At 42.2% G+C, this 25,658-nt stretch overlaps 2 protein-coding genes across 2 annotated transcripts; one reads left to right on the top strand and one right to left on the bottom strand.

Moving 5' to 3' along the window:
- Positions 1-630: 630 nt before the first annotated feature.
- On the top strand, positions 631-4,164 carry mrpl52 (mitochondrial ribosomal protein L52). The gene is made up of 6 exons (XM_069169817.1): positions 631-735; positions 1,427-1,496; positions 1,790-1,859; positions 2,294-2,361; positions 3,283-3,347; positions 3,909-4,164. Exons 1-6 carry the CDS (start codon positions 646-648, stop codon positions 4,080-4,082), a joined length of 537 nt encoding a protein of 178 aa, XP_069025918.1. The 5' UTR covers positions 631-645; the 3' UTR covers positions 4,083-4,164.
- Positions 4,165-10,182: 6,018 nt separating this feature from the next.
- On the bottom strand, positions 10,183-24,472 carry mmp14a (matrix metallopeptidase 14a (membrane-inserted)). The gene is made up of 10 exons (XM_069169922.1): positions 24,050-24,472; positions 16,409-16,557; positions 16,121-16,243; positions 15,621-15,928; positions 15,364-15,525; positions 14,910-15,055; positions 14,377-14,515; positions 14,099-14,249; positions 13,207-13,322; positions 10,183-12,422 (listed from the first exon to the last, which is right to left on the bottom strand). The coding sequence occupies exons 1-10, from the start codon at positions 24,131-24,133 to the stop codon at positions 12,112-12,114; spliced, it is 1,689 nt and encodes a 562-aa protein (XP_069026023.1). The 5' UTR covers positions 24,134-24,472; the 3' UTR covers positions 10,183-12,111.
- Between the last annotated feature and the right edge of the window lie 1,186 nt (positions 24,473-25,658).

Below are 25,658 nucleotides of genomic sequence, written 5' to 3'. Positions count from 1 at the left end.
CGGCCCTTCTTTGTTGTACCACCAGCCTGTGGAATGCGCGGAGGGAGACGACGCGGTGACGCGGCGGGTGAATTTTTTCGGCGTGTCTGAGTTCTCCAAGGACGATGCAGAGTAAACATCCCGCTACTATTTCAGTACTGGCCGGCACTAGTCACAGCCGATTCCGGCCGTTTTGTGGCAGTTAACGGACACACCAAACACACACAAACACACACAAACACACACGCACACACACGCACACACACACACAAGCCCCGATAAAGTATCTTCAACTGGCGTGTTTGGATAGGCTCCGAGGCTCGGTGCGCCCCGGAGCCCCCTCCAGATGGAGCCCCCTCCAGATGGAGCCTTTCATGGCCCCTGCGGTTCGCCGGAGTCCTGCAGCAGCAGCAGCCTCTGCAGACTCTGGCGTTCACCTCAGGCTGCGAGTGGGAACTTGTCTGAAAAGCTAACAGAGAAATTCTTCAGGGCTTAGTGTCGGAGCTGTTCATGCAAAAACAATACTTTGAAGATCTGCGAGAGCGGCCCGGGTTGTAGTCTGCACTTCTCTACCAGGAAGAAAGGGAAAAACACGATCTGTCGATAATGTTCAGGGAAAGGGACGTTATTTCCTTTTACATTTGATTATTGAGTCATTGAGCCGACATGCAAAAAGTGATTTTGAGAAGCCATTTGCATCCATCTGCAAACACGTGGGATCATCAGGTGTCCCATCATCAGGTGTCCCATCATCAGGTGCAGGTCTCCCTCAACCAAATGCATTCTCATTCATTTCATCACACATTTGTCTTGTTTTGCACTACTTGTAATGTCTTGTTTTATATCTTATTGTATGTACTCGATGTGTAACTTTGCTGCTTCGTTTGCCAGGTCAGCATTGAAAGAGAATTCATTTAATCTGTTTTGTTTACCTGGTTAACGGTTAAATAAATAATAAGAAGAAATATAATATTCCTATTTATTTAGACCCCCAAAACTCGGTAGTTATTCTGTATGTCACTTGTGGTTTTCCTTCAAATAAAAAATAATTTCTTACACTGAGATATTAAAGCCTAAAAATTCAAATTTCTGCAATTTATTCTTCTTGAGACATTAATTTGTGTTATTATTTTTGCATATTTTATCTTATCAGATTGTTAATGTATTCTTATAGGTTAAAATATGAAAAGAAGTTGTTTGCGTGACTGTTTAAAGCAGGAAAACCTTTTTTTAAACATGAAACAAAATGAGCAATATAAAAATAAGAACGATACAAATGACAAAAATCACAAACTAAAACCTCATTATCGCTCTGTAAGTGTTATTTAATTCATTTTAGAAGTAAAACAAACAAACAAAAACAAAAACAAAAAGCCCCTTTTTATTTCCAAACGTCGACTTCTTCTTTGATAACGTCGGAACTAATTGACCCTCCGCGTGTCTTCAGCTCCACCTGCTGGTCGGCGCGGAGAAGTGCAGCAGCATGGCGGCTCCCGTCAGGACGTGGTGTTGTTCAGGTGAGACGGAGGTTATCCACGAACCCTCGTGTGTGTGTGTGTGTGTGTGTCTTCCGTTTGAACTCCGAAGCAGAGTTCAGAGGATTTAAAAACATTTATTTATTCAAGTCGCTGCCTGATTAATTAATTCAGCGAATAAAACACAGAAACGGCGACGAGCAAAGCTAAGGCTAGCTGTTAGCATCCGTTAGCATCCGTTAGCATCCGTTAGCATCTGCAGGTTTTTAACTCCGTGATTAATTAAAATTAAAAGTGTTTGATCGTCTCGGTGTGTTTGTTGTTTTCCTCTCCAGTGTTCAGACTCTCCAGCAGACAGTTGAGCACAACGTGTGGAGTCCGAGCTGGAGAGAAGTGGAGGAAAGAGTGAGAATCAATCAATCAATCAATCAATCAATCAATCAATCAATACATTGATTAATCGATTCATCAAAGTTCAGCTGTTTGAATGATGACTGGATTATTTGTCTTAAACTGCGCTGTAGCTTTGATCATGTTAACGTTTTAATAACTTCTGAATGTTTTCTTTTCACTGATGGTTTAAATGAAACACTTTAAATTCCCTTTTTGTTAAAATGTTCTCAAATAAAACAAATTAAAACCTTCATTTATACAAGAAACTCTCAGGAGGAAGGACTTGGGCTCACATCCCCGTCGTCATGACAACGAGGAGAAATGTGGACGAGATGATGTGTTATTTGCTGTTTTTATAATAAAAACGTTTGTGTTTTATATAAATAAATTATTTATTTATCATTTATTTTTTTTATAAAACTAAAATCTTTGTTCTGTTTGTGGAGACACGGACTCTCCAGAAGTGGGACAGAATACGGACCTCTGACCGACCTGCCCGACTGGTCGTTTGCAGGTAATTTACTGAGATTATATTTAATTTATAGAAACAACAAACATCTCGTGTTTGTTAAAAAACACAAAATTCAGATTTGAGATTTCTGTGTCGAAGTTGTAAAAATATTTTTAAAAAAACCTGCTCACATCATTTAAAATATTCTTTTGATGTTTGGATTAAAACCTTTAAAATGACGGCGGATTAATTACATGTTAATAATAGTATTAGTAATAATTGTCTTCATTTGTTGAGCGTCTTTAATAAGAAATGTAATTACATGCAGTGCTTCACATAAAAACATATAAAGAGACATTTAAAAAAATAGAAATGAGATGCATCAGAACAAATAGAGTTAAAATCTAAAATGAAGCAGCGTGTGTTTTCAAGGTCGTTCAAAGTTCAGCAGAGCTTCAGGAGTTAAAGTCTCAAATAAAAACTTTGTTTTAAAAGTATTAACTGAGTTAAAGCTAAAGAGAAGTTTGTGTTTCTGATATCAGAACACAAAAATCTGGAAACCTCCAAACTAATGATGAAGCGTTTTACACAAATATAAAATATATTCATCAGTACGAGGAAGTTATTGTTTAAAGGAACGAGGTTTCGCTGGAGAACAAACATGAAGGTGAGTTTTATTTGAGTTCTGTTAGATTATAGAAAAAAGGAAGCGAGACATCTTCCTCCTGATTTGCTTATTTCTGCTGTTTTTTTATTACGTTTGAATTAAATTGAATCTAATGTGTCAAACGTTGATCAGAAATAAAGTTAAAACACTGAAATGAATTCATGTTGAAATGTTGTAACGAGCTTCAGTTCAGTTTATGACGTTTTTTCAGATTTCTTCTTGGATTTGATGTTTGATGGTGTGAAGTTTAATAATAATAATAATAATAATAACATCCTGTTATTTATGATCACATTACTTTTATAATTGTGTGACAGACGGACGGCCAGCGCCTCTAATGAAGGGTCAGCTGAGGAGGAGACAGGAGAGGGAGGTTTTAGCTGTGAGTAACACACACACACACACACACACACACACACACACACACACACACACTCTCTCACACACTCACACTCTCTCACTCACTCTCTCTCTCACACACACACACACACACACACACACATTCACTCACTCACTCTCTCACACACTCTCTCACACACACACTCACACACACACTCACACACTCTCTCTCACACACACACTCATTCACACACACACTCACACACTCTCTCTCACACACACACACACACAAACTCACACACTCTCTCACACACACACACTCATTCACTCACTCACTCACCCACACTCTCACACACACACACACACACAAACTCACACACTCTCTCACACACACACACACACTCACTCACTCACTCACACACACACTCACACACTCACACACACACACACTCACACTCACTCACACACACTCTCTCACTCTCACACACACACACACACCCACTCACTCACACACACTCTCACACACACACACACACACACAACAATAATCTCAGTCTTTCTTTATCTGATACCCACCCCCCCACCCCTCCCCCCACCCCCCCAGAGACGCATCGTGATGCTGAACTCGGAGATGGACGGAGGAATCGAGGCGTGGAAGCAGAAACAGGAAGAGGCGAGGAGGACGGAGGACAACAGGAAGTCTCTGCTGCTGAAACCCAAAGGAAAGCTGCTGATGAAGAAACAACCTCCGAGCTCGAAGCGGACCGTCACGTCCTGAAGAACATATTTATGAGAACTTTATCATTTTGTGTTTGTCTCAAAAATAATCCTTCAATAAATGTTTCTGATTTATACTTTAATATTTAATGTCTCTCTGCGTCCACTAGATTGCAGCATTTCTCTAAAGTCTAAAAGCTCAAACGCCATTTTGTCTCAGAGGTGAGTGACGTGTGTGTGTGTGTGTGTGTGTGTGTGTGTGTGTGTGTGTGTGTGTGTGTGTGTTCACTCCAAATAGATGACGACTGTTTGAGTCTGAAGCAGCGTTTAATAAAATGATGCCAGCTCCTCAATAATTGAACGTTTTTATGTAAAAATCGTCTCTAAATGGTTCAAAATATCACAGAATATCAAAGCTGTTATTTTTCATGTGTGCTGAGAGAAAAAAGGAGGAAACGCTGGACGTCTGGAAAGATGATCAGCAGGCTGCAGCTGAATCCCACAGAAAGAGATGTTTTATTTTCTGGTGTCAATGCAGATTTTTTTTTTTAAAGTCAGAACGAAGCTGCAGAAAACAGTTTCAGGTGTTTTATCTTTTTTGCATCGCGTCATTTTAAAGCAGAAAACACAAATCGGCATAAAATCTGACTCCAGTTTGATTGAAGTGTTTTAAACATTTGTTTTGAATCTTTAGCACCTTTTTTGGACGTTTAAGGGAAGTGGAAAAGGGACCTTTAGCAGAGCTGCTGAGCAGCTGTGTCTTTGTTTAGTCAGCATTAATTTAGTGTGACTGACTAATAAACTGACTATTTACAAAATGAGGTAAGCCCCCCCCCCCCTCCCCCCTTCAGCTTTCTTCTCTCTCTCTCTCTCTCTCTCCCTCTCTCCTTTTTCTCCCCCCCCCCCCTCCCTCCCCCTCCCCCCTTCCTCCCCCCCTCTCTCCCCTCTCTTTGCCCGGCTCTTGTTGCAGACTTCAGCAAAGCCTCACTGTAATTAGGGCTGCAGCCGCTGAGTTGCAGATTCTTTTCTGTGGAGATGGGAGTTTTCTCCCCTCCTCCCCCTCCTCCCTCTCCTCCCCTCCTCCCCATCCTCTCAACTTCTCCATGCAGTTGACCGGAGGAGCTGTGAGTGTTTGTGTTGTGCTGCAGGAGTGTGACAAAAGTCAACTTCAGAAATGTCCAACGAGGCGACACCTTCTGTCACGTCCTCGCACGTCCTCACACGTCCCCTTACGTCCTCTTACGTCCTCACACCTGCAACCTCAAAGACCTCCGACTGCACCGGCAGTGAGAAATGTAACTCCTCATTGTTTCAGCTTTTTTCTGTGACTCCTCCTATCCTCCCCCATCCTCTCTCCCTTCCTCTCCTCCCCGTGTTGTTTTGGTTTTGTGGAAATGAGAACCAGATGTTGCTTATTGTGCACAAGTCAGCGATGGGGGGGGGGGGGGGTAGAGGGGAGTGGGAGGGGGGTAGAAGGGGTGCTAGGTGAGATCGCTCCTCAAGGACGGAGGATAAAGAGAGGATGAGACAGATGTGGTTGCATTAGAGGGACCAGCTGACAGGCCTCTTTGCTCCAGACTACAAACAGGGAGGACTTCCTGGCAGATATGAGGGGGGGGGGGGGAGAGTGGGAATGGGGTGTGGGGGCAGCGCCACCCCCGCAGGGTCAAGGGGTTTGTGGAGGGTCTGAATCAGCAACTTGCTTCCCAAAGACCGCTTCCTGACCTGGGTTTTTCTGGGGGGGTTCGGGGCTGCAGCTTTAGTAACATGTTTGACAAAATTATACAGTCTGAACATTTTGAACTGTGCATGACTGTATGAGAACTCTGCAGGCTGCAATTATCCTTGTTTGGTGCGATTGGGACCGAAAACCATGTGACTTCCTGGCTAGATTTGTTTGCTTTTCATGCAGCAGAAGCATCAGCAGAAATTATTGTTTTTCTCTTGTTTCATGACAGTTTGTTCAACTGCTTATGATTAACTGGTAATTATCGATGAGAAAGATGAAGCTGGAAGTAGTCAGCAGGAGGCAAAGTATTTTACTGCAGTAAAAGTACCAGTAAAGTCATGTATAAATAATGTATAAATACATTTCAAGTAAAAGTCATTCAGTCAGGACCCAAAAATGAGAATACAGAATAATACAAAAGTAAAAGTACTCGTTCTTCAGAAAGGAGGCCTCGAGATGCCGTTTATGGTGAAACAATTATAGTTTGTTGTTATTCTATTTTTTATCATGTTTATTAGTGAAAATAACATATTTTGAGTCGTCTCAACATAAACATATCACTTAAATCAAAAATAAAGAACACTAAATGAAACTAGGAAAGTGTCATTTTGAATGTTTAGTTGAACACTTGGACAAAAGGTTGATTTTAGTGCAGGTCTTTAAGTACAAATAGCTTAAATGATAAATATTTTCTCCATTATCTGTTATTAAAAATATTTTTTTAAAAACTGGGTTTACGGTGTCGGAAGAATATAGTGGAGTTAGAAATACAATATGACCTTCTGAAATGTGTTTGGATATGAAGTAGTTGAGTTGCTCTTCACCACTGAAAGCCAAATAGGCAAAATAAGAAAACTGAGGAGGAAAAAAGTAAAAAAGTGGCGCTAAAGTTAAAGTAGAAAGAAAACCGTGCCATAATGTAGGTCACCCAAACAAAGTCCCAGGTTGAATTGCAAGCAGCTGTCCTGGCCACTTCCTGCCTGGCACAGAGAAGGACTGCTGAGCCTGGTGCTTGTTCCTGCACCGCCCTGCCACACTGTACGAGTTCAGCAGTAAAATGGCTGACAGAGAGGGGGGTTGGAGGGGGAGGGTGGGTGGGGGGGGGGCAATGGATGCCAATATGGCTGCCAAAGGTCTCATCTGTATTCATCTCTGTTGGCAGATCCAGTTTTGTGGCAGCTCCAAACAGAAGAGACAGAATCAAGAGGAAAAGATGTGCTGCAACATCTTTTACAACCATTAGACATAATCGTCTCCGTGACTCCGCCCACAGAGGTGGGCATCACCACGGAAACATAGGCGGAAAAAGAAAGGAAGCACTAAAATGTGAAACCTCTGTATATTACAGGATTCATAGGTTTTTTTTTTCAAACAAACATTCCTCTATCATTTCCCCTCATTGATTAATTATAGACTGCATATAAAAATGGACGTGGCTTCGGGGTCGGAAAAATGATTTTGGCCAATTTGGAGGTGTCTTAAAGTGCCACTAGAGGCTGCCTCCAAAAAAGGCTCCATAGACTCCCATTCAACTTCTCTCATGTAATACAAAGTAATATATATGCTAAAGTCACTTCTTCTTCTTAGTTTTTCTGCTTTTTAAGGAAGCATAAAATTATGATGAATGCAAAAAGTGACTGTATCGACCTCATTACCGTTTAGAAACTACAAACCAGTTTCCTCACCGTATCCGTTGGTCTGCAGACGGATTCATCCAAACGGTTCCTGAGTGCGAGAAAAGGTCCAGTGAGACAAATGGAAACACCAGGTGACAGCGAGAGAAGGAGAGTTTGGCTCAGTGGAGGAGGAAGAGAGGATGAACAGATGTGGACAGAAAAAAAAGTATAGAATGTGGAGTCAGTCGGGAAAGGATGGAGTCTGTAAGAGAGGGAAGCAGAGAGGCTGTCACACTGATCAACAATGATCAGAGCACTCATCCGGTTTGGATCAAAGATACGAGATCAGGGAAATGCTGAGAGTGGTGCTGTTAGAGAGGATGCAGTTGCCACGGTGATGGAGAAGCGTACGTCAGGGTACGCCGGGACATCACCGGTGAAGGTGGTTGTTTTTAAGAGTCTGAGTTTTCCCTGACGTGATGGAGGCGAACCAAACCGAGATGAAACTGACATCAGGAGTCTCAAACTGGTTTTGGATTTGTGAACAATCAACCGACAAGTTTCTCTGAATGAACTTCAAATCAGTGATTTGGCTGTTTTTTTTTAAAAACGCTTATATAAACCTCTGTATGTTTCCATACTCGTCAGTGTGAACACAATGATGGACTCAAACGCACCAACGCTCAGTGAGCGAGTGTTCTTCGGTTGTAAGATGCAGCTGAAAACTGAAGCTGACAAAAATGTCTCTCGCTCGCTCGTTCTGGAGCTTTTGACAGCATTTACTTTTAGAAAAAATGACAGCTTTCAGTAGATGATACCCAATTCAAAACGGTATTTATTCAGTGCTGCAAGTCTCCAAACAGTCTGACTGTAAACACTTAAAAGTGCTAAAAATTAAAAAGAAATAAGAGGTCACATCACCTGACTCATACAATGTATTGTGGAAAATGAGAATAGAGTTCTTCTGAAGCCAAACCACAACTGCATTTTAATCATTTTTCTTTTTATGTTTGTGTTTTTTTTTTGCCTTGACTTTGTGGTTTGTCCAGGTTGTTGTTGTTTATCCTGACAGCATGTGAAGAGTTAAAAGAGAGAGGAAAAGAAGAGGGGAGGGGGGGGAGGAGGGGGGACAGACAGAGAAAGAGCAAAAACAGACCAGAGATACTTGTGGTGACTGGAGGAGTGGTTTGAGACTGAAGCCTCATAAAAAAGAGCAATTTTGCAGCGGGTGAGGAAATAAGAAGGAGTGGTAGGGGGGAGGGGGGGTTGTTTGCAAAAAAGATTTCTTGGAGAGAAATGTGCTCTGGGAAAAATATCCCCAAACCTACAAATCCTTTCTGTTTCGCGGCTCCCTCACCTTTTATTATCTCGCTTCTTTTTCGTTACATGTTTTTGTGTTATAATACATTTTAAAAGAAGAGAGGCGGGTCTGTAAATCTTTTTGTATATATATATATATATATATATATTTATGCAGGCTGCAGCCGGGTCTAGCTGAGAGCCAGAGATGTTTCAAGAATTCCAGATGCTCGGCTGTTTTCTCTGAAAGAAATGTGACCGTTCCATCATTTTTTCCGACTCCTTCGTCGGCACATGACTGTTGGCTCCGGGTCCAAAACAACCGGCGGTGTAACTGCATCCAGACGGCTCCTCGCTGGCGGTCCGGCATCGGAGAGCTGCAGGAAAAACCAGAACCTGGTGAAGGCCTGCCGAGGATTCAGAAGCGACCCCGTGACCTTTGCCACATTTCCCTCGTGTTTGGTTTCCTCCTGTTTGTTTTGGACAGAAACAGACTCGATAACATCAGTCATCGTTCCACAGCTGGTTTACTTACTCAGACGGAAGTAAACACTTCTTGCTGGAGTTTTTCCAAATCTTCCTCCTTGTGATGGGAACACAGGACACTTATTGTGAAAAAAAAAAATTCCCATATGTCTCTGATCCATAGAGCTGAAGGTTGTCGAGTTGTTTCTGACTGAATTTCAAGATATTTTTTTTTCAGGTGGAAATTTCCAAAATTAGCCAAGCGCTAGAGGGGTTAATAAATACCTAACAGCAGGTCATCTGTTTGAATAGTTGTGCAATGTGCCGGTAATGGCCATACTGTTACTGATTAATGGTACAATATGTAAGATTCAGGTCCCGGCTTGTAATATCGTTTGTATGTTAGGGGGCGATAGTGAGTCACTGTAGTGGCTGTTAGTTAACAGTTGGCTTTTTCTTTTTTTTAGATAACTGATGATTGTAAAGTTAGATTGTATGGATCGACTAAAGAATGGTGATCAGTTCAGCCTGTAGTTTTATCTTACAGCTAGTTTCAGAGATGGCGAAAAATACTATTTGATCATCTTTAGGAACACATAAAGAAAACAAGTGACTCGCTTCCGCCGTGAACTCGACCTCAACAAATGCCATCCAACTTCTAAAAGTGTCGCTTTGGACAGAGCTGATAAGAAGCATGTCTTTAGTTTCATCTTCATCAAACTCATTTTGTTTGGCTCTTGATTATTGATCAGTGGTCAGACCGGTATTTGCAGCTTCACTCTGATGACGGTGCGCAGCTGTGCTAGACTGAGGATCTGCAGAGTTTTTACTGAAGCTGGATTCAGAATAGTTGTGAATAAAGTAATAATATATTTTTAAAGCTGCATTTTGCTTGAAAATCTGGAAAGAATTATAATCATAAATTTTTTACTTCGTGGGAATAAAAGTAGATATTGGTAACAGAAATGTGTGTGTGTGTGTGTGTGTGTGTGTGTGTGTGTGTGTGTATTTAAAGACTCGTGAAAAAATTATGAAAGAATGGAAGAAAAAAATGTTTGTAGAAAATACTTTAATTTCACTTTACCTATTGAAATACAAAAGTGAAAACAGGCAGGAAAAAAAATCTAATTCCATTTATTGATAAGATCATCATTATAAATATCATTACCATTATCATTGTTATGAACTAAATCAATTCACCTTCAATTTTGATTGGTGTAAAAAAAAAAAAAAAAGTCATTGAGCACCATCTGTGTCAAAGTTCATAAATAGCATTGCTTGTTATTCTGTGCCAACATCTGGATGATTTTGGGTGTTTCACAATAAACAGAAACTCCCTAAACTCACATTTCTCCCCCTGATCGGATCTTTTTCACCACACGCTGAATGTAAACTGGGATTCATTTCCATCATTGTCACATTATGCCTCTGACCAGCAGGACTCCAAATGACAATGTACAAAAACAACAACAAAAAAAAGTTATTATAACTTTTCCAAGAGAACAATAATAACAATAATCATACTTATAATAACAACAATTTCCCATAAAAACGATAATAATTAAAAAAAATTGCACCTTATTGTTGGAAACTGTACCGCTTACTGACACAAATGGAGAAGCAGCTCTGATCGTATTCAACATTAATGTATTGAAATCTTTGAAAACTGCCGTTTGTGAGATAAAACATCACATTTAAAAATACTTTTTTTTTCCATCTGACTGCTTACACTGACTTTTGCTTGCAAGTTTGAGTGTCTGGAGTTGAAATGACATTATTACATGTATTAAGAGGAATTGTTGGTTTTATACCAGAAGGATTGTCTGTTTTTAGACGTCTTGATCGGGGTTAAGTCTGACTGACAAATATCTCGTGTACATGTTACAAAAGTCTGCATCAATCAACACTAACACTGTGCATAAGGGATGTGCTGCTCTGTTACATGCAGCATCAAATAGCTTTTATTAGAAGGAAGAGAATCCTCTCAGGGCACATTATCAATATAATACTTAAGTGTGATACCAAAACAATGCTTATTTCAGCATTTTTCTTTTTTTTTAACAAAACCCCTCTTATTTTATTAAAAATAAGACAAAGTTATAAAATGGTAAATGCTGTCTAAGAAGAAGCTAAACTTCAAGTAGTTTGTTTCAATAAAAGTGTCTAAAATCACAGAAAATTCAATTAAATGTGGAATTATTTTGATTAAACAATACGTCCTTAAGTGCTGTGGACACATTTTGCATCGAGGTTGGAGTTCCCAGATCTTCTTAGTGGTAAAAAAAAAAAAAGAAAAAAAAAGAAAATCAAACACGTTGCCAAAACAATGTATTTAAGAGCTAAAGTCATTAAAACAATGAATTTCAGAGTGAAACTTCGCCCCCCCCCCCAAAAAAAATCCCGAATAGATCTGACAGTGACTGTATTTCAGAGTAAAACTTAACAGAGATGAGGAATTTCATGAGTAAAAGTCAAACAGAAACACAGTTTTCAAAAGTAAAAGTGAATCAGACAGCAGTTCAGCTGGAGTCGTCCAGTTAAAGGAAAGGATAGGATGTTTGCTTCTTTAATACCTGGGATGTGAGAGGGGAGAGGCGGGAGGGAAGCTGTTGATGAGTCTTTGGATTTTTCCCTTCTCTATGTGAGAACGTGGGTTTGTTCTTAAACTTTGAACACACAACAGTTAATGTAAATAGTTAACATACAAATATACATTTTCCTGATTTCAGTTTCTAGGGCCCTTCTTGTTTTGTTTTTTTACTCTTTTGTGGTGCTTACAAACCACCTGAAACTTAACACATGGTCCCCCTTTTTATCCCCCATTTTTCTTCAGTCTTTCCTCCGGTCGCTCCCTCTCTTCCTGCTTCGCGTCTTCCCCCCTCTCGGTTTCCATCTTCACCCGGCCCCCCCCGCTCCCGTCACTCTCTCCCCGTCTCTTTCTGTCCCTCTGCGGCAGTCTGTCAATCACCCGCTGGCTCTGTCTACACCTTGTCCAGCAGGGATCTCTGGCAGTAGAGGAGGCGTCGAGGCGTGCCGTACTTCCTGAAGAACAAAAGCGCTCCCAGAGTGACCACGACCAGCACCAGCAGGAGGAGAGGGATCACCACGGCCACGGGCCCGGCGCCGCTCTCCGACTCCTCGATGATGATCACCTCTTTACGGCCCTTCTTGGGCTCCTCGCTCTCGCAGCCCATCCAGTCGCTGAGCACAGACTTGGGGTAGCCGGACTCCACCTTCATGTACTGGTTGTTGAACTTCCAGTACTTGTTGGCTTTGTAGAAGTAAGTGTAAGCTGAGGGGAAGAGAGGGAGAGATGGAGGGAGTCAGTTTCTGGAGTTTTTGGTTTGAAAAAAAGCTGATTTTGGGACGAGAGCTGCTCTAAATGTCAACAGAGCTGCAAACTTCAGATTTTTTGAGAATTTCTTGACTCATCAATTCAACTTTTGGAATAAAAATGCAGACAAAAACCTCTTAAAACTAAAGTTCAAAATGCTTTTTTTGTCCGACGAAGAGTCATGAGGCCTTGAGTTTGACTTTTCAACCGTCACCTTCTTGCTAGTTCGAAGTGACCATATTTGGACAAGCGAGCATTAGATTATACACAATACACAATCTGAATTTGAAACCCAAGAACACTACGCCCGCCCACCGAAAGCTGTAACCTGACTGGACCACAGGCCTGTCAATCAGACAGACACGCCCCCGAAAACACGTCTTTTTGAGACCTCATATCTAATTAATGACGAGATTATTTTCAGATGGACCGCCAGAAAACGAATAAGAAGGAGTGACTTTAACTAACAACACCATAATAACCTGTGAAAAAAATGTATTGACTTTGTATTTGATGAGAGAAGTTGAATGGGAGTCTACGGAGGCTTTCTGGAGCCCCTAGTGGCACTCGGTGGTATTGCAGCTTATGGGCTAATTTTTCAGACCCAGACACTATGTGGGACAAAAAAGCAGCAAATTTTTGTCTCGATCAATCATTCTTTTTCTGTCTGTTGATTATTTAAGATAAAAAAAAGAGTGCTTTTTACCCTCAAATGACCCGTTTAATTAAGTGGGAAACTTACATCCATCTTCACTCATGATGGCAGCTTTGATGTTGTCCGGTGTGCCGCTCCACTTGCTGATGGGCTTCGGATAATCGCTGTCTACTCGGCGAGTCTGCTCGTTGAAACGGAAATACCTGGAAACAACGCAGAGACCGAAATATTACGGACATGAGGGACATAAAAGAAACTGCTTTGGGTGATTCATTCTAACAACAGACTCACAGCGGAAGACGCAGAGTGTCGCTTTTGGGCGATCAGAGGATTAAATTCAGCAGTTGCACACAAATTACACCTGGTGGTTATTATTCTGGGGCTCATTCTGAGTTTTTACATTCTTTATAACAGTATTTATGAAAAAACTTCAAAGGAAAGAACACTCAAATCAAATCTAAATGAACACATCAGGCTTCAAAACCAAGTAACATGCTGTCATAGCAGCCTAATATACAGTTTAATACGCCGTATAAACATGTCAATCAGAACAAAGTTCGTTTAAACGTCTTCAATGACCGATCCAAAAACAATTCTACCCCGCAAACGATGAAACTGAATACTTCCTGGCTGTGCTCGTTCTGTATGTGCGAGTAAATACATTTGTCTCTCTAAATATTCACATCATGCATCGGATCACTTTAAACCAGTTTGCAGATCAGATTGGTAAAAGTACAATTTATAATAGTTTACTACAAATATACAAAACATATAGTAACACAGTTTTGGACATAAGAGATGTGATCTAAGCAGGAAAACTCATTTCATGTAAAAATGTTGGACGTGTGAGAGGATGTCTGATATTCGCAGGTTAAACTCGTGTAAAAGAGGTTCAGCATCACGTGAGCAGGACGAAAAGACAGAAGACGAAGACGGCTGAGACACGTGCAATAATCCCTGAAACAGAGGACGGACTCACTCGGAGCCTCTGAAGAAGAAGGTCTGTCCCGTCGGCGTGTAGAAGAGAGCAGCATCGATCTTGTCTTTGGGGAGACCGGCGCCCAGATCCCTCAGGCTCTTCGGAGAGTCCTTGTCCATGTTGGACTCGCTGAAAACCCAGTACTTGTCCCCTGGAGGCGAAGAGGGGACAGAATGGAGAGAGAGAGACCAGAGAAAGCGTTGGAGATTAAAGAGCCTCGACATGTGGAAGTCATCCTCTCTGCAGCTGCTTTCTGTCTGATCCCAGACGGAACAAACCTTTGAAGAAGACAAATTTCCCATCATCCCTCTCGTAGGCGGCGTTGATGTTTGATGGGAGGCCCTTCCAGAAGTGACCGATGGGCATCGGGTAGCCCGGCAACACCTTGTTGTTACGCACACGCCAAAACCACTTGTCCTGCAAACGCACACACAGATATACGGCGGTGTGTTCAAGGACTTTAATACAAGATTAGTCTGAAATCATGAATTTTGGTGCTCAAACAAACGAGTTGAATAGTTAATTAATTCAGTAGATTTCAGCCTGTAAGAAAAAGGAGATTTGTTTTTTTTTCTGTGTCACATCTTTGGAAAATTGTATTTTCTTTTAATTGTTTTTTAACCGCTGAAACCGACAAAACAAGAAATCTGAAGACATGAAATCCGTCTCTGATCCTTTAAACGATTCTTGACAGATTCTCATCAATAAATAGAACAATAACTGGTTTATTACATTATATCAAGGAAAGATTAACATTCGCTGTTAAAAACTTTGGTCTCTGAGATCATTTCAATTAAACAGTCTGCGGTACCTTAAATACAAACTTTTCCCCTCTGAGGATGGCGATGGTGTCGTAGTGCCCCTCGCAGATGTCGGGGCTGTGGTCCGGCTTGGTCGGACTGGATGGCTTCGGGGGACGAGGAGGAGGAGGGGGAGGGGGCGCTCCGGACTTTGTTCCTGCGGTGGGAGATAGGTAAAAGATGGTTCATTTTGTGCACGCTATTTCAACACACTCAGATCTTCTTACTTTGTGCTTCGAAATTATTCTTAAGTTGAAACTGTGATTCACTCAGAGGTCTCGTGGGTTTCTTTTAGGGAGTTGTTGTTGTTTTTATGACAACATTTTATTATAAAACTGATTACAAGAACCAAAGCGGTGAGCGTCTTGTCCATCAACACATGTATTACATGAATGTTCTGCATTGTGCCAGAAGGATTTGACCCGAACCTTGAAGCTGTTCAACCAGCAGGTTGTGTTTGCTCACCGTAGATGGCCTGGATGCCTCTGCGGTCGTCGTCGGGGAGCTGGAAGTTCTCGGTGTCGAACCACTGGTAGAAGGGGGCCATGATGGCGGAGGGGTCGTTGGAGTGCTCCAGACCCAGAGCGTGACCCAGCTCGTGGACGGCGACCAGGAACACGTCGTTCCCTTCGGAGAGGAGAAGGAGGAAGTTAGAGGTGAGGAGTGAATTCAGCCTGGACTTCAGCCGGAGACGTTCGATCCTCCGCTCGTCCTCCTCTCACCTCCCTGATCCTCCGTCCCGGTGGTCCAAGGCTCGTCCAGGTCAAAGTGCGTGTCTCCCCCGATGCCTTGACCGGGGAAGTAGGCGTGAGCCAGGAAGCCGCCCTCGCCGTCGAACGGCGTGCTGTCGCCGTGGAAACCCTCCGAGAAGGACAGCATAATGTCTGCGTACTTGTCGGTTTTGCCCCTGATGTGGCTGAAGGGGATCTCTCGGAAGGTAAGCGGGATGGCGCTCTCCCATACCTTGAAGGCCCGTCGGATGGCGTCGAACGTGGCTCGCTCACCAATTTTAGGAGTGTAGTTCTCTATGCTGAGGGGGACGGAGACATGGAGGTTCAGGAGACATGGAGGTTCAGGAGACATGGAGGTTCAGGAGAAGGATGAACAGAACAGGGTCCAAATAATCCACTAAAGGGATGTGAAGTGAGGAAGTAAAGCATTTAGCACCAAACATCAAACGGGACATTTGTGGTTGTCACGGTCACCGAGTGTGTGTCCTGACCTGAAGGTCACCTCGGACTTGTCCCACTTCAGGCCCTGCCTGGCGTATCTCTTCCTCCTCAGGTTGGTTTTCAGCTCCGGGCCAAACTTATCCGGGACGCCACACCGCGCTCGTTTCATCGCTCTGGAAACAGCAAAAATAATATATTCTCCATTTTCATCTATGTAAGGGACGCCGTTTCTTCTGTCCTAGTCACTACGGCAACCCTTGAACAAAATGAGCACATTTATGACCCACTTAAAGATCCACTAGTTCACCAGTAATAGTTTGAAAGCAGGCAGGACTCACTCTAACGTGTTGGTGTCGATGGAGCCGGTGACGGTCAAACCGTAAAACCTCTGCATGCCTGCTATCGCCGTCTCGATGGACTTTGGCGAGCGGATGGCCTGAACTCTGACATCACCTGGAGGCAGGTAGCCGTACTGCTGCAGCCAAGCCTGAACAAAGAATATATTATATATATAGAGATATTAAAACTTCTGTTTGTGAACACAGAGAACGCCACCGGAGACATTATGACTTCAGCTCAATGCAGTTTTTACTTTACATTCAGCAGAGCGACCGCGTTGTAGATCAGCTGGAAAAATACCTTCATCGCTGCCAGTTTGAGAGTTTTAGTTTCAGTCATCGAGTCTCTTATAACGACCAAAAAACCTCCAATAGAGCCTGAACAAAAAAACTTGGACCACAAAAGCTGAAACTTCTGTTGGATAAAAAGGATCTCAGTGAACAACCTAATTTCCATAATTATGTCTCAAATTAAATAGGATTTGTCCTCTTAAAAGTGCTTTGGGTAGTTTAATGATTACAGAGAAACACAGATTAAACAGATAATCCGTCAGATTAATACACTTTTAGTTATGCAGGAAAGGTAGTGGGTGTGCTTTAGAAACACCACTACATGCGACCTCCTGCAGTATTTCTCTTAATAATCTTAATACACCGAAACCTTAAAAAGCTGTTTTTTGTCTTGGATGCTGTGTTGATAATACAGCTGCCATATACTGCTTTATATTCCCATAAAATACAACATGATCACAAAACGGAGAAATGGAAAGTTTCAATTTATTTGCAAGACAAATAATAATACTGTTACTGTAAGAAGCTTTTATTTTTTGTTAATCCCTTATAAGTGGATTTTGCAGCATATTTTTCCATCAGTTTTAATCAGATGTGCCAACAAACATCTTAGTCATCAAAAAAGAAGGGATTGGCCTCTTGTATGAACCCGTTTGTTTGTCTGCTTCCAGTCAACGTTCAGCTTGTCTGGACCTGAATCTCTGATGTGTCCCACAGATTTCATGCTGAACCAGGGAGACGAAGGCTGTGCATGTGTGTACATGTGTACATGTGTGTACATACAAGTGTTTTTTTTGTGAGCCCAGTTGACGAGGAAAACTTTTGCCTGCAGCAGCCAACACACACTGAAGTAAACTCAGCAAGCTAAATTTGTCGTCCTTCCTTCACGTGATATTATCCCGTTTACAAACTCTTAAAAAACAACACTAAGTCCTCGAATGTCCTCTTGATTTATGCCGAAGTCGTTTCGGGAAACTTTGTTGTGGGGTTATAAGGAAGCATGAGAGAGGAACCGAGAGCCAAATAAAACACACAATCTGAAAACACTGATGTCATTTCAGTCACGACGACCCAGAACGCCGCCGAGACGATCGCAGCCAAAGATGACTGGCAGTCATGAGGCTGGAAAAAAGGAACGTTTTGGGTTCCTCAAACTTTAAGATCTCCCTGCAGCCGTCGGTCAGTCATCCTCCACGCTGTCTGCCCGTCCTCGTGTCAACCCAAACCACCGCTGTTTATCTTTACACATGACAGGTTGGCCTTTTCTTTCCACCGCCTGCTGCCGGTGGTCTCAGACTGGACCGGGACACCGTCGAGGGGAATATAGTTTGGGCCTATTTGCTTTCTTGTTGAGAAGATTGATACCGCTCTTATGTCTGCCAGGAGACGGTGAGCTTAGCATAAAGACTGGAAACAGTAAGTTAGCTTAGCATAAAGACTGGAAACAGAGGGAAACAGGTAGCCTGGATTTCTCTACCTTTTTTTTCAAAGTTAAACGTCTTGCTTGTAGGATCCCAAATTAAATATATTCTTTCATTTAATTTTCAACAAAAATATATGGTTGCGCAATGGTAGTGAGAGGAGTTAGGGAAGTCTAAACGTTTCCCCGTTTGTAGTCTATGCTAAGCTATAATTATAACTCTGGCATTAGCTTCACATTTAATGGACAGACGTAGGAGTGGTATCTATCTTCTTATCCCCTCGTCTGGCCGTTGGAGTTGCAGAGGATTAAACGCCTCTTTAAGTGTGTGTTTCCAATTATTTATCTGCACACACAGAGTTAAGACACAAGTTTCATCTTGGCCACAAATTAAGTTGGTGGAATTGCCCTGAATTCCTTCATGAGCGTCATCTTAACCTCAGATATCTTCTCTCCTTCCACCAGATGTGCTGCTTTTCTCTTCAAGCCGGCCTCCAACCAAGCGAAGGGCAAAAAAAAGCTCGGGGAGGGATGGAAATGTAAGCGACTGGGCAGGACTACACACACACACACACACACACACACACACACACACACACACACACACACACACACACACACACAGCTACTGTTGGCCATGTGGTGGGCAGTGAGGCCGGAGAACAAGGGTCACTTATGACGACCTGCAGAGAGGAAACTTATCCCCCTACTCTGCGTCTCTGAATATTCAGTCTGACGAGTTCTTCAAGATTTCTCTGGATTAATATTATTATTATTATCATTATTATTATTTAAGCCTCCAGTATCTGTAATTTATCCTCCGAGTCTCTCTCTGAGTCTGGCTCTGCCTCCACCACCGAGCGGACGGACTCTCTCGGCCTCTCCGCTGACTGCTGCTAGTGTGTCCTGCGGTGACGCGTCCAGCTTCTATAAAAACACTCCATGAAAAGTTCCCCCCACACCGTCAAGACCTCCACTTCTCTCCTCTGCTGCCCGACTACTCCACACACCGCCGCCGCCACCACCTCCGGTAGCGACGCCAGGTATCCCAGCATGCACCCCTCCTCCCCCTGGAACTCCCAGCAGCCACCATCAAAGCTTCTATTTATCGAGACTCGTACATGGCTGGTATTGTTGGCCGTCGGGGGAGCCGGGTCGCTCGCTGCGCGGCCATGTGTGGTCAAAGGGCTGGCTGCCGGTCTGGTAAACACACCGCCGGGTCTGTGCAGTGACGTGTGGTCCAAGTGAATAAAGCACAGACACGGAAACACGACCAATATAATGTAAAGTTAGTGAGAGGCTGTTTCAGTGGAGCTGTGAGATGTACAGATCCTGTGACCCGACTGTGACCCGACTGCAGCACACTGAGCTGAAACTACTTCAATTTTCATAACTTATTAACTATTTATGTAACTTTTTTAAGCAAACAATAGTTCCAGCTCCTGACATGTAATAATATGCTGCTTTTCTTTGTCTTAAAATGATAGTAAACAGAATTTCTTTCCTTTTGGACTGATGGTAAAAAAATTTCACTTTGTGCTCTAAGAAAACTTGGACATTTTTGATAAAAGCTGTATTATTTAGCAGTAAAAACAATTAAGACAATGAATTGAACAGAATAGACAAACTGATTTATAGACCAACTGATTATCTGATTAATAATCACCAGACTCATCGACTGAGTGTTTATTTTCGACCGTGTAAAGACACAGAGGCACATTTACTTCCTCCAAAACTTCCCTGCAGATGTTTGCTTTGAAATTTTTCACATCTCAAGACCGAAGTAGCAAAATCTAAATCTGAGGACACCGAAATCTTGTAAAACCTACTTCAGCGTAGCTGCGTTTACCTACATGGAGACAAATGTGGGCAAAAATACCGTTTTTAACCCACTTTTTGCTCAGTGTGTTCTGTTTTTCTTCACTATAACACAACCTGGCCCCAAACAGATGAGCAGAAAGTTCAACTTATGAAGGTTTTTAAAACTAGATTGTTATACAGGTACTCTGCTCCAGACTGGCCTAAACAAAGCAGGGCACCATTTACAGCCGTGTCATGTCAGATAACACTGTGCCTTATTTTCAATCAAACTACCACCGACCAGTTCAAACCCTTTTCATGCCGTGCAGCATGTATGTTGTCATGTGGGTGACGCCTATTGTCACACATTCACATTCTCGTGAGGATGAATTGTGATTTGTTCTCCGGATGCACAATAAAAAAAAATGTAAAAAGAGGAAATAAAATCCAACCACAAAGTTCCTACAAGGGTGAAAAATTTGCACACATTTATAGTTCTTGTGGGAAACAACAAAAGGATGAGGAGGTTTTTATAGGAGAGGAATCTGTCAATGCGTGAAGTAAAAGCATCTTATTGGATGTTTGTCGCTTTATGAAACGGAGACTAAAAGAGAGCAGGAATAAGGTGGAGACGGCAGTGGATGTCCCTGTGATGTTAAACAACGCCATCTTTTCTGCCAAAACACTATAAAAAGTTGCCTCTTGGAAAGTTCCACAGATTTTTTTATTGAGGAGTGATCAAACACTTCGAGTCTCTTTGAGGAACGAGGGAAGACAACGGACAGACGAGAGCGTCGAGGACAGCAGAGGATGATCTAAAGCACAGAGTTACAGTAGAGAGGGAGGTAAAAACATCAGGAGAAGTGGGCAGAGAGAGAGAGAGGGGTGAGGAGGACGGCTGAATTTAAATGTGAGGGACTGAGTCAGTTGTTCCTCTCGCTTCGGTGCCAACGGAAAAAACAGAGAATTCTTGCTCATGAGCCGCTGAATCTCACATCGCCTTCGGTTTCTTGGCGTCTGTGACCCAGTTAGCAGTCACACCAGCGCCGGGCAATCATTTCTTTACTTTTATACGTTTCTTCCAGGTCGAACAGGTCAAATAATACGAAGCGCCCGATGGTTTTTAATCTGCAACATTATGACACTGATGCCTGCAAACAGTACACAGATAAATACCTTTAGAAATGTGTACACCGTTATTACCATAATAATAACCAGTGGTGTCATTTTAGCAGGTATATTTTGTATTTTGGAACAACTTGAGGAACTTTACTTGAGTATTTCCTTTGGATGCAATACAGGATTTCTCTTTAACTACAAATTGAAGAGGGTTTATTATTGTACCTTTGTTTAGAATAAACCACCAGTTACAGCATTAATATGCTTGTACTACTTTGTAATAGGTATATTTAAACTCTACTGACACTTATCACGATTAATTGGGTAAATATATGAGTTGCAGAGGTGTAAAAACCCCATTTGGCTGCTTTATTGTGCTTGTAAAGCTACATTTAACATAATAAATACTTTAACTGGTGATACTAGGTCATAGCTGCTGTTGCTGATGTACGTGTTGACTGTAATACAGTACGTTTATATTGTGGTGTTGCTGAATACTTCTTTTTTTTATTATTATTTATTATTTAAAGTGAAAATGAACAATGGATGTAATGAAGTAAAAGTATCAAGTGGCTCAAATCCTTCAACCTAAAATCACAACAGATTGCGTAACACCCCCGTCAGTCCTTCGGAGGATAACGTGTCACGCTTCGCCTCGCCCGAAACAACGTGAAAAGAAAGATGTCCTACGTTTAAGCAGAAAAAATCATGAACTCAGTCTTTTGAGAGAGTCGTGCCAAGTCTCTTAAGCCCGATGTTGTTTCAGCACATCTGGACTTCAACTTCAGCCAAATCCAACCAGCTGAGCAGCCGAGACGAGGAGCAGTAAGAACGCAACTTTTGATCATCTAAAAGTTGGATTTGGAAACTCACTAGTTTCACTTTGATGTCCTCCATTACACTAAGATGGACTCTTTTCAAAGATAGGCCTCTCTTGAAGTCCATCAGTTTCTCATTGAGGTCAATCCGGCTGATTATTCTGACATTTCTGAAGCGACAGCCGCTGCCTGTCAGAGCAGCGTGCAGCAGATCTTTGAGCACGGCTTTTCTTTGATGCTACATCAACAGCGACTGTAGTCGAGATAAAAGGAATTGAACCCAGATGTGTTTTGACCAGATCTGTAACCCGCCGCTCGGATCATGAGACACATGTCTCCAGATGGCAAAGGGGAAATCTCCGGAATTTATTTTTTATTTCTAGCCAGATATGGAGAGATCCTGTTTTAGAAGCTGTTGTTTTCATTGCTGCCCACTTCCTTTGCTAGCGAGGTCCAAGCAAGCATTTTATTCAAGTCAAGAAAGGTTAGACGAGGCAAAAAAGGTGAATGAAAACAGATGGTGGAGTTACTCCACTTCAGAGAATCGTGGAAGTCTGATTTCTGCTCTTTTTACTCAGTGGGGATTTTATGCGTTCAGTTTGTCAGAGAGGGATCTTCACATGTTGAGCAACAAAGATAAACCACAAAACTTCTGTTCCTCAGTCCGAGTTATGCTTCCTCGACCCTCCCAACCTCTTAAAAAGGAACTGCAGCCACTTCAATGACACATTTACGTCACTCAGTTGTTATTTTGTCTTTGCTTCCCCTGTCTTTCCAGTTTATTCTACTTTCTCCACACACAGACGAGTCTATCTTTTGATCGCAGGTTTCCCGAGCAGCTCTGCGGTGACGTAATCCTCGACCCGTAATTAAATCTGATCCTCATTCTGTATCGACATGGACGGTTGTGTCTGCCGGCATCAGTGAGGACAGAACCCGGATCGGCTTCATCTGATGTGTTGGATCCTGCACTGAGAGGTTATTGTGATCGCAGCAGTAAACTGATGTTGGAGATTTGATCCCAAAGATGACGCTGCAGTAAACAGTCGTGTTTTCTCACTTTGTTTACCGTGCTGCCCGGCGTGTCGGCCACAGGAGGCCTCCTATAAACCGTCTGAGTTATCCACCTTGTCTGGCTTGACTCACGCCAGCAGTGACTTGTGGTCAGTGACTAAAGTCCTCTTTCGTGCATCCTGCGTCTCCCCAGAATTACAACTCAGACTCTCGTAAACTCAAATTAAAACTGCTTTTTTCTTTTTTTTTTTTTTTTTTGTGGCTTTTTGAGTTTTTTGGTCTGTGAATCAAATCCCTGTTTATTTGTGGTGCGTCCCGTCTTGCTTGTACCTGCAGCTCCTCAGGATGACTGGCTGTGACTTTACACTGATGTTTTACTGCAGATGGTCACATCAGACATCTTTCTGTCTGTGTACCGATGACCACTTGCTGTTATTGGGAACTTTTGGGGGACGAGCTGCCTGCAGATAAAACAAATCTACAGTGGGCCGAGCCCGGAGGCGCTCAAGGAGGCTCGTACCCGATCATTTAAGAAGCTGCAGGAGACCTGATGACAGAATTTGTTGTTTGGAGCTATAGTGCCCGTTAGTGTCTCCAGGGGCCTGCAGCCTAATGCAGAGCCTGATGTCCAGCTTGTTGTGATGGCAGCTTCCTGGCCTGCTGTCTGCCAGAGTCTACACAGGCAGATGAAAACCATTAACCCCCCTCCCCCTCCCTCCCTCTCCCAGTTCAACCACTACCCCCTTTTTTCTCAGAACAAAGCAGCTCAGCTGAGATTTCTAAACTGTGCCCTGCCCCTGGATCTCCCCCACCTCCTCCACCTCCTCCACCTCCCCGTCAAAATTCTCAGAAAAAAGGGTCAGGACTGTTTGAGGAAGAGAGAGCAGCATTTATAGCTTTTAATTGGAAAAAAAACAACGTACTAAACCCCAGATATATGAGGAACATATTAAAACTACAGGTCAGTGTAGTGTCACAATAAGAAACCAGAGATACTACAGAGTTCATGGTTTCAATTGCTGATATACTTCAGGAGCTGAGAAAATACATTTAAAGAAAACAGAGCATTCACGTTGTTTACACGTTGCAGTTTGTGTGGCGCACATAACATCTGCATACATTCCTGTGTATATGAAAACGCGTTGTTTAAAGTAAATATTAGGTTTTTTTTACACTTACCTCGGCTTTTAGTACATTTGCAGTGACGGAGGTGAAACCACAGCAGCAGAGACCGCAGGCCAGGGTGAGGAGCTGGAGCAGCATTCTGGTGTCTGCAAACTACCTCCCCAAAAAAGTTCAGGGAACTAACTCTACACACGAATCCGTCCTGACAGTAAACAACGCTTTCAAAAATAAAAATAAAAAAGATCCCCAAAAACAAAATCGACCGGTGCTGATCCGCTTTAGCTTTTTAAAACGTGGCAGAAAAACTTCGCCGTATCCACATGGACACTTTGAGCGCTTTGAGTCGGAGCTGAGCTGGAAACAGACAACAAAGTGCTGAAAACACGAGTCAGCTGATGTTAACTAAAGCTTCATAGTTTGGCTTCCTTTCCTTTGGTACGATTGTCTGGAGCGTGTTTCGACGTGGTCAGAGGAGAGAGGGAGAGGGAGAGAGGGAGAGAGAGAGAGAGAGAGATGGATGGATTTTCCTGAAGGTCCTCCTCCAGATGTGGAGACGTCACCGCGGCTGCGTGACGTCATCTGACTGCTTTATCAGCACTGTTTTACTTCAGTGAATGCGAAAATAATTCAGCAAAGTACCGAAAATAAAAGTTAAAGTGCTCATTGAAACTGGCCCTATTCTGATATTATTCACAGACTATAATTAGAGTATTATTAGTGGTGCATAACATGTAAAAGGATTTTCAATACTGTAAAAGTGGTGCTAAGTTTGAACAATTTATTACATTGATTGATAGTTTTCTTTCATCGGTGCTCTTGCATCATATTTTATAAACTAATCTTATATTTTAGATGCAAAACCTTAATCTGATGAGTACAGCTGCTGTAAAATACAGCAGACTAGAAAGTGCAATATTGTATAATATTTATAGAATTTATATTTATAATATATAAATGTAGAAGTGGAAAAGTAGCATTGGTTATATAGTAAAGTAAAGTACAATTGTGTGCCAGCTACTTGTTTACTTCGACTTTCATCCAAAACATGTAATCAATCGATGAAATAGGATGTTAAAGTCCACAGTTGTACAAAAGTAAATGATCTCATTGAGTTACGATATTAAAATGCATTAAAATGTTGATTATTCATGATTGCATGAAAAGATCCAACATTATATTTTCTAATCTAACACAAAACATTCAGCTTGCATAATGAGCTGGTTCATAATCCTCCCGTACTTGTGCTAAACTTTTTAATGCATCACCTTTGCAGTAACTGTGATGCTCCTGTTATAAAGTCTGTTTTTAGTCATTGCAGAGTTTGACACATTCATCTACTGAAGAGGTTTGTTAATGGGTTGAAAACATGGCATACAAATATGATTTTGTGACATCAACTCTGGAAGTCAGTCAAGGTCTGGTATGGAAAGTTTGGGAGTTTTCAGCTCCCAGGCTCATAAAGCAGGAGGCCTCTTGCATCCAGCAGAGAACCTTCTGAAACGAGAAATATTTGCATATTCAAATATAAACTGTATGCAGTAACAAGCAGCCTACAATATTTTCCTCTGAAATGTAGTGAAGCTGATGCAGTTCAAAATGAACGAAAATGAATGAAAGAAAATTACAAGTTGCCGACCTAAAAAAGTCCAGTTTAAAATTGAGC

Source organism: Embiotoca jacksoni, unplaced genomic scaffold (assembly GCF_022577435.1).
Source record: "Embiotoca jacksoni isolate LCO1_2020_lvr unplaced genomic scaffold, fEmbJac1.0.p SCAF_47, whole genome shotgun sequence".
NCBI classification, from domain to species: Eukaryota; Metazoa; Chordata; class Actinopteri; family Embiotocidae; genus Embiotoca; species Embiotoca jacksoni.
Note: the sequence above shows the minus strand (reverse complement) of the source record. Positions and strands in the feature narration are given on the sequence as shown.

What these genes read in the sequence shown, in the direction of transcription:
- mmp14a (XM_069169922.1), bottom strand. Translation starts at nt 24,133, where the DNA reads ATGCTGCTCCAGCTCCTCACCCTGGCCTGCGGTCTCTGCTGCTGTGGT. An exon ending in CGGGACGGAGGATCAGGGAG is followed by an intron (nt 15,526 to 15,620) that starts GTGAGAGGAGGA and finishes TCCTCTCCGAAG; the next exon opens with GGAACGACGTGTTCCTGGTC. An exon ending in GGGAAAAGTTTGTATTTAAG is followed by an intron (nt 14,516 to 14,909) that starts GTACCGCAGACT and finishes GTGCGTTTGCAG; the next exon opens with GACAAGTGGTTTTGGCGTGT.
- mrpl52 (XM_069169817.1), top strand. Translation starts at nt 646, where the DNA reads ATGCAAAAAGTGATTTTGAGAAGCCATTTGCATCCATCTGCAAACACG. An exon ending in CAGGACGTGGTGTTGTTCAG is followed by an intron (nt 1,497 to 1,789) that starts GTGAGACGGAGG and finishes TTTCCTCTCCAG; the next exon opens with TGTTCAGACTCTCCAGCAGA. An exon ending in GCCCGACTGGTCGTTTGCAG is followed by an intron (nt 2,362 to 3,282) that starts GTAATTTACTGA and finishes ATTGTGTGACAG; the next exon opens with ACGGACGGCCAGCGCCTCTA.